The sequence below is a fragment of the Myripristis murdjan genome, chromosome 1 (assembly GCF_902150065.1).
Source record: "Myripristis murdjan chromosome 1, fMyrMur1.1, whole genome shotgun sequence".
Lineage (NCBI taxonomy): Eukaryota > Metazoa > Chordata > Actinopteri > Holocentriformes > Holocentridae > Myripristis > Myripristis murdjan.
In genome coordinates, this window is record NC_043980.1 from 18,978,563 (window position 1) to 18,986,808 (window position 8,246).

The window sequence follows — 8,246 nt, forward strand, 5'->3', positions numbered from 1 at the left end:
AAAGGAAAACATCAGAGAGGTGCCAAGACTTGATAAAGCAAAGACAGAATACAGTACATAAATGTATGAATGGAGCAAAGCTAATGGCTGTGCAAAGGGCAGGGGGAGAGGAACCAGGGATAACAGGATGTGGAGACAGAGTCAGGCTGTTGACCTAAAACACAGATACCAGCCAACCACACCGACAGAGGAGAACAGAGAAGAAAGTGTGGCAACACAGGAAATAGGGTGTGGGAGTGGTTATAAGGCGAGGTCAAGTCAGTCAATGAGCAAAGTTAGCGTTTGGTCGACTTCTTGTTAACTTACATGCATGACACCATACTACAACTAGGGTAGAATACAATAGGGTTAATGATTAGCTTAGTCAAATATATCTGCCACTCTCTCATTGATTACATCACTCGCGTGAGAGTAGAAAGGTCAATTATGACAACCAGAGTGACATTCACTGGAGGGCATTTGAAGGTGAGGAAAAGTCAACTTTATAAGACACTTACATCTGTATTGAGTGCGTATATTATTGATAATTTTCCTGTTTTTGCTGAGGTAGGCTTTTTATAGTTCTAATTTGAAACACCCTCTTCAAAAACACAGAACACTTTGAAAAAAAAAAAAAAATCTCAGAAATTCTGATATTCCCATGCTGTGTGTTGACCTTTGGATAGACTGTAGTAGTCAAGTCTAGTCAGGTTTATTTTTATAGCACATTTCATACAAGACAGAACACAAAAATAAATAAATGAATTAAATAAATAAATGAATGAATATATGTATATATATATATATATATACACACACACACACACACACATATATATATGTATATACTAAGTTGTTGTGAGACATATTTGCATTAAATTAGTATTATACAGACATATTGTTCATCTTATGCTTATCTTGTGCTTTTATCTTATTATATATATATATATATATATATATATGTGTGTGTGTGTGTGTGTGTGTGTGTGTGTGTGTATATACACACATATATATATATATATATGTGTAAGACATATGTGCAGACATATTGCTCATAAGATGAGCAATATGTCTGTATAATACTAACTTAATGCAAATATGTCTCACAACAACTTAGTGTGGCTGATACATTACACAATATTAAAATTGGTCACATCATATCCATAAGGCCAAACACAAAGGAGTGCAAAATAATGACATATTTGCAGCAACAGTTTGCTGTGGATATCTGGCTACATGAGGTACAAGGAGAAAAAAGAAAAAAACGGATTTCTCAATGCTGTAAATCTACACTCAATCATATACTTCAGTCCATTTCTTTAGTTTATGTTTGCTCAGCTGCTGCATGCTCAGTCACTGATGCTGTGGTAAACATGGACCAACACCCTTTGTAATCATATATACAAGTAGAACAGGATAGCCACCACTCTGCTGTGCCCCATAACATACAACACCTTACTCCGCTCAAAATAATGGCATTTCACAGACGACAACAGCACCAGGTACAGCCTTGAACCAAAAAAAAAAAAAAAAAACCTGTATACCAATGAGCTTTAACCAGCCACATCAGCGTTCAGATATCTGTTGAGATAAGCGAGTGGTGTGCTTCCTACACTCATGGTTTAAAAGGAGCAGCACAGACTTTAATAGACACTCCTTTGCTGTAGAGTTGACCAGCCTCACCGTAACCATGACCTTCAACGGCACCTGGAAAGTTGACCGCAATGAGAACTATGAGAAATTCATGGAGCAGATGGGTGAGTGACTTCTAGCAAAACAGATAGATAGATAGATAGATAGATAGATAGATAGTTAGATAGATAAAATAAAATAAAATAAACATAACAAATAATAAAATAAAATAGCTCAATACAAAGAATATAAGAAAAGAAAATCCTTAGTATACCCTGTTAACATAATAATAAAAAAATACTATGATATATCTATAGAATATCTACCTAGACCTTTCACCTTTGAACCTTTGCATAGACTATATGTATAATGAGATATGCATCTGCAAAATATCTACAGAATAGAATATGTATGTATAGAGTAAATGTATAATCACAATGTATAATTTATAATATCATTTCCAGCTGACAAGTTGCAGAGAATTGTGCACACACACCACTTTCACAGATAGGAGGCTTCTGGTGTAATTTATGTATTTCTGCAACTGCATATCTGCAGTCTTTGAAATTCTGCACAATTAGAGAAAATGGTTTGTTAATGACCTCCTCAAAGACTTTATTAGGCTGTTTGCATGGGTTAAGCACATAATGTGAGTATTATCACATCTTGACATTTAGTTATCATCTATGCAACAGATCACAATATGATAATGTGATTTTATTTTTAAAAATGTGATAACATTTGGCAGAAATTTTGAATTCCTGTACGCATTTAAGACTTGAGAGATATAGTAATTAACCACGTTGGAAAGTAAAGCAAGCAGTGTTTAAAAAAAAAAAAAAAATGAACACTTAGTGCAGTGATGGCCCATTGTTTTTATTTGACTTTTGTACCTGCTTGGCATCACTGAAACAAAGGAACTCAAACACATGTTCATCCAAAGTGATTAAATCATGAGTAACTTCCTCTGATTGTTCGGGGCCTGTGAAACATATTTTGTGTGTCTGTCGATAGGAATTAACATGGTGAAGAGGAAGCTGGCTGCTCACGACAACCTCAAGATAATCGTCGAACAAACTGGGGACAAGTTTCATGTCAAGGAGAGCAGTGCTTTCCGCACACTGGAAATAGACTTCACCCTGGGAGTCACCTTTGAGTACAGCCTTGCAGACGGCACAGAGCTAACAGTAAGCGCCACTATCCCTCATTACACTCTCGTAATTATTCACAGGGACTTAGTCTTTGCAAAAATTCAAAATCCAGATCCAAGATCCAATGAAATGGCTCCCTAAGTATTACCTATATTGAAGTAATTTTGCCTTACCTTTCTCTTACTTCCAAATACTTTGAGATGGGCTAGGCATTGCATTCATGTTGGACTTTGAACTTTTCTGTAAGCATTGCACTAAGCTGCAGTCGTGAAGAGTTCAGGAATCAGCTGGAAAAGTAATCAATACGTTGAGGCTGAACTTTTATTGTGGTCACCCTTGCACACACAGTCAGCTTGTACTCACTTCCTTCTACAATCATAGCCAAAAAAAAAATAAAAAAAAAAATGCTGGAATAACCAAGACAACCTGCCCTTCTTACTTCTGCACACCTTTTTCATTTAGGTGCATCTAGAAGATTTAATGGTTTATGTCATGAAAAGTTTCATGTTTGACCTCACAGGGTTCATGGAAGATGGAGGGAGACATGCTGAAAGGACTTTTCACCAGAAAGGACAATGGAAAGCAACTGACAACCACCAGGGTCATCCAAGGAGACGAACTTATCCAGGTGGGTTGACTTTATTGACGCATAATCTATTCAATCAATTAAGCGCCAAGTCTGTGTTGGGAAGTCTTTTCAGATAAATATGAAAAGGAACTTCTTAATCAAGTGTATACACATCTAAATTTTCCCTTTGTGTCAAATATTTGAGACAACAGCGTCGCTATTTATCTCTGCATGGACATAATACATTTTTAAAACACTTGCAGTGGTCAGCCTGTCATGTAGCCAATTAGATGTAGCTCATTCAAATTAAGTGGACCTGCTGCTAGATATGCACCAATTTTAAATTAACCCAAACTACCTGTCACGTTCTTAAATCTCTTATATGAACTTTCTCCAACAGAGTTACAACTACGACGGTGTGGATGCCAAGAGGATTTTCAAGAGGGGTTAGAGCAAAGTGGTGCACAAATCTACACTTTCAGGGATGTGTCACTTCATCATTACATACAGTATTGTACTGAATTATTCATTAGTTGGCTAGTTATGATGCAGACAAATTTGTAATGCCTATATATGAAAATGTTTTGATTAGTGTTTGGTTTTGATACCTGCAGAAATAAAGCCATTTCATAACAGTCTATTGTATGTGTTTCTTTTTTGTCTTTCTTTCTTTATATTTTCTAATGCTCTATGGAGGTTTGTGCAAATTTAAAGGGGACCAATTATGCTCATTCACAACTTTTCAGTTTTTATTCTGGGACTCCACTAGAGTAGGTTTGCATGATTCACAGTTAAACAACAACAACAACAACAACAAAACCCTTATTTATCTTATACTGGCCCTTTATGAAGCCCCTCAGTTCATCCTGTCCCTGAAACAAGACGATTTAGCTCTGGTCTCTTTAAGGCCCCCCTCCCTAAAACCTCACTTTCTTCTGACTGGCCAACTTCCAGGTGCTGGAAGTCAAAAACTTTCTTCCTTGGTGGGTGACAGAGGTTTTTCTTTTGTGTGGTTATGCTGGCTTATTGGTTAAGGTGCTTATTAGAGTTATGTTAAGGTTAGGGTTAAAATTAGGGTTAGGCATATGTTTGTTAGGGCTGTAGAGAATGAATGTAAGTCAATTAAAAGTCCTGTTGTGGAAGTTCGGAAAGCAAACGGTAAACCTACTCAGGCTGCATTCACAGTAAATCCAGGCATGTTTATTTGTGCTATACAATGTAACCAATGAGGAAAAATCGAGAGAAATTTCTCTGTTTCACTGCTTTGTTTTCGCTATTGCTGCTCCCGCTCTTCATTCACTCTCCAGCTTGCTTGACCACTGCAACTCTCTCTCTCTCTCTCTCTCTCTCTCTCTCTCTCTCTCTCTCTCTCTCTCTCACTCTTGCAGATGACCAAGGAAATTTTGTTTTGAGCTCATGTCAGCTAAAATATTGGAAACCTAGTACTCAGAACAGTGTGAACCCTGAGCTGTTTGCACACAGGAGTTACTGTTACATATATTTCCCTCATCATGAGAAACTTTGGCCATGTATAATATGAACAGCTTACATTGTAAAATACTGTATAGCCTATAGGGGAGAGTGGGGTAAATAGTGCCAATTTTTACTTAAAGTGCCTTTAAAGCGAGGGGATTACAATAATGCCTCCAACTAAAATATGCACATATAGTTTAGGATGTTGTGCATCCCTGGGAACAATCACTTTGGATCTTATATAAACTGTTTGAGAAATATAGCTTTCGAAAAAAAAGTGGTTTTGTGGCACAACTTGCCCCCAGTGTGGGGTAAATTGTGCCATTAGAGAGAATACACTGGGGTAAATTGTGCCATTGATAATTGAAGTAAAACAGATCATTTTAATCTCACAAATGATAATGCTATATAAAAGCAAAGCAAATTCAATACAAATTTATTTATTTAACATTAATCTATTATTTTAACAAGATCACAGGCCACTTTTCTATAACAAGGCCTAGCGCCACATGAACACATACCCAGAACAAAATAAAAATTCCAAAATGAGCACCTGCAAATCATCTTCATCTGAATCTGAATACTTTTAGTGATCAAAAGTAAGAAGACAATGTACAATAAAAATAAAATACAATAAAGTAATTTATAGTATATAATCACAAGTTGTGCCACTGGCACAATTTACCTCAAGGCCCTTTGGCACAAATTACCCCAAGCCCACCATTTTGAAAAAAATGCATCCCCCAGCTGTTTTGAGCTAACATCATGCTAATTGTATAGACTCATGGTGTAGCTTACTAAAGTACTAAAACCTGTGTGAACTGTTTTCAGAATTTTCTATAATTGTTCAAACACAGCAATCAAAAAACCTTGATCATGGAAATTTTACTTTGGAGGGCAAAAAAATGTTTTTTGAACTTAAATGTGCTTTCCTCTCAAGCCATGTGTCTCCCTTCTTTGCAGGATGAGTGAAATGGATGCCTCTTCAAAAATATGTGGTCACATGACCAACTTCTTTTATGGTTTTCTAGATAACAGGGGTGGCACTACTTGCCCCTTGGCACAAATTACCCCACTCTCCCCTACAGAAACTAAGAAATTAGGGAAAAGCAAAATACCCTGTTTAAAGAGATACAGTGAAATGGCTCATTTTAGAGTGGTAGAATAAATGACTTTATTCAACAATAATTAAAAATAATTATACATTGACATGTACAAAAATATAAGATGTATACAGTTATACTTTACACGTTTCTTTCAAACGGTGTAGTTAAACTGTTGAGTAAGCATTCACTTACTAAATTATCACCAGCCCTGCTGCTGCCCTCACACTTGGCCTGATCGTGGAGCTGTGCTGTTTCCAGCCACACACTTTTTATGCTCATCCTTTAGTTGGTTACCGTGAAACAATTTGACAGTTTATATTTTCCAGAAATATTAAAAATGTGTACCATTATTTACAAATGACCCAAAGACGAGCATGACGTATGGATACATAATAAAAAATGTGGAAAAAATGGACATAATGATCAATAAATCAAGACAACTGTTATTAGGTTTGGATTATCCAGTTACCTTGCTTTGTAAAATACCCACCTGGACCTACTGTAGTGTTGTGATGGTTTTCACACTTGGCCATTTTGTTTCAGTCAGTTTATTCTGAATTTGTCACTGTGATGTACAGATACTTACCTGACAGTGGCCCACTGCCTCTCACCAGTGACTTTGTGTGTGTGAGGTGTGAGGCTTTACTTTCCTGTGGCTGTGAGACAAGAAGCCTCTGACATCTAGTGGTCACATGTCAAATTCTTCACATAACACTCCTCAAGTGTTCAATCATCATTTATATCCATATCTTTCTAACAGAAATTCTATTGCCCAACACTTTTCAATTGCTCACAACTAACAACCAATTATATTAAGTTTCAGAAAACACTGAAAGCTAAACAAAATCATTTGAAAATATTTTTTTAGAGAATTCTCTAAGACTGATTTGGGAAAGATTCTTACACTTTACAACTACTACTGCTTTTTTGCAAAGATTTCTGTTTTATCTGAATATACTAGAGAAAACACCAATTTTGGTATCATTATGGGTGATAAGACACTTGATTTGGTCTTTAACACAATAATTGAATTAGGTAATTTGTTTTTACACACAGCAAGATACATGAAAATGAAACTGTCATTTATTGCTTTTCATAATGATTTAAGTCAGGTATTTTTTGTCTTTGACACATGAAATGCAAAAATGCCAAGAAATCGTTCAGTCAAGTCACTGAATGTGAACTCCTATAAAACCCCTCGTACATCTACCTTTTTGTTTCTTTGTTCTTTTCCTCCTCTTTCTTCTTCTCTCTCAATACTTTGTCTTCCACATGTCAACATCTTTTGTAGTAGCCTACTTTATGCTCTCTTAAAGGCGCCTTAAAGGCAGTATTTTGTAATGTCCACTGTGGTTATTGTTCCTGTGCATGGTTTGTAAATTAAAAGTATGTGTGATGATATCAAAAACGCAGCTCAGTGCAGAGTGGAACCCAACAGCGGGTCCTTCTCAGGCCAATAACCCATCATATAAAACTGATGGAGTGCGACACCTGACTCTGGAGTATATAAACTTTTCACTGAAGGCCAGCGATTATAGGTGTGAGGGGACAAGCAGTCATCATCATTGGCTTCCTCTTCCATGCACACACACACACACACACACACACACACACACACACACACACACACACACAAACACACGCACACACACACACACACACACACACACACACATGCACACACCCCTAAGCCTAAGTTTAGAAAGTTTCAGGAGTACTTCAAAGCTTTTGGGCCCAGCCTTTCCCTCCCACCTCCTCTCAACCCCCTCTCACCTGCTTACACAGAGACGCACACAGACGAGTGTCATCAGATATGTCACTATTAGCATTGCATATTCAAAAAACATTTGCATGACATCCTCCAGATTTCATTCTCTGAATGTAGTTACTTGCAAACATCATATTCCACTGAAAATGTGAAGGCACTCTTGATACAACTGAAGACACAAAGTTAAGAATTACAAATATATCCTGTGTAAAACAACAGTATTACTACTACTACTAATAATAATACAGTTACACAAACAAATTAAAGAATAGGAACAAATAGTTGTAAATAAATGAAATAAGCAATAACCAGTTAAGAAAACAGAAAAAAACACATTGAAGGTTCTTTTACATAAATAAATAAATACATACATAAATACATAAATAAAACACTGACAAATCTGATTAATATGCTCTCACTGAGCACCAACTAATTACATTAAAAAAAAAAAAAAATGACTGACTTTGCTTGTTTAAATTCATGGTTAAAAGCCCATCAGTCATTTGTAATGACTACCACATCCTTAAAGTTGTGTAAAGGCAATGTTAAATTGTCAATAATACTGCAAT

General features: G+C 36.3%; 1 protein-coding gene across 1 annotated transcript; it reads left to right on the forward strand.

Annotated features, from left to right (window-relative positions):
* The first annotated feature begins 354 nt into the window (after positions 1-354).
* Positions 355-3,964, forward strand: fabp2 (fatty acid binding protein 2, intestinal). The gene is made up of 5 exons (XM_030061054.1): positions 355-465; positions 1,647-1,736; positions 2,626-2,798; positions 3,283-3,390; positions 3,731-3,964. Exons 2-5 carry the CDS (start codon positions 1,670-1,672, stop codon positions 3,779-3,781), a joined length of 399 nt encoding a protein of 132 aa, XP_029916914.1. The 5' UTR covers positions 355-465; positions 1,647-1,669; the 3' UTR covers positions 3,782-3,964.
* The last annotated feature ends 4,282 nt before the right edge of the window (positions 3,965-8,246 follow it).

Coding starts and splice junctions, on each gene's coding strand:
- fabp2 (XM_030061054.1), top strand. CDS start 1,670: ATGACCTTCAACGGCACCTGGAAAGTTGACCGCAATGAGAACTATGAG. Junction 1,737..2,625: donor GAAATTCATGGAGCAGATGG/GTGAGTGACTTC, acceptor GTCTGTCGATAG/GAATTAACATGGTGAAGAGG. Junction 3,391..3,730: donor AAGGAGACGAACTTATCCAG/GTGGGTTGACTT, acceptor TTTCTCCAACAG/AGTTACAACTACGACGGTGT.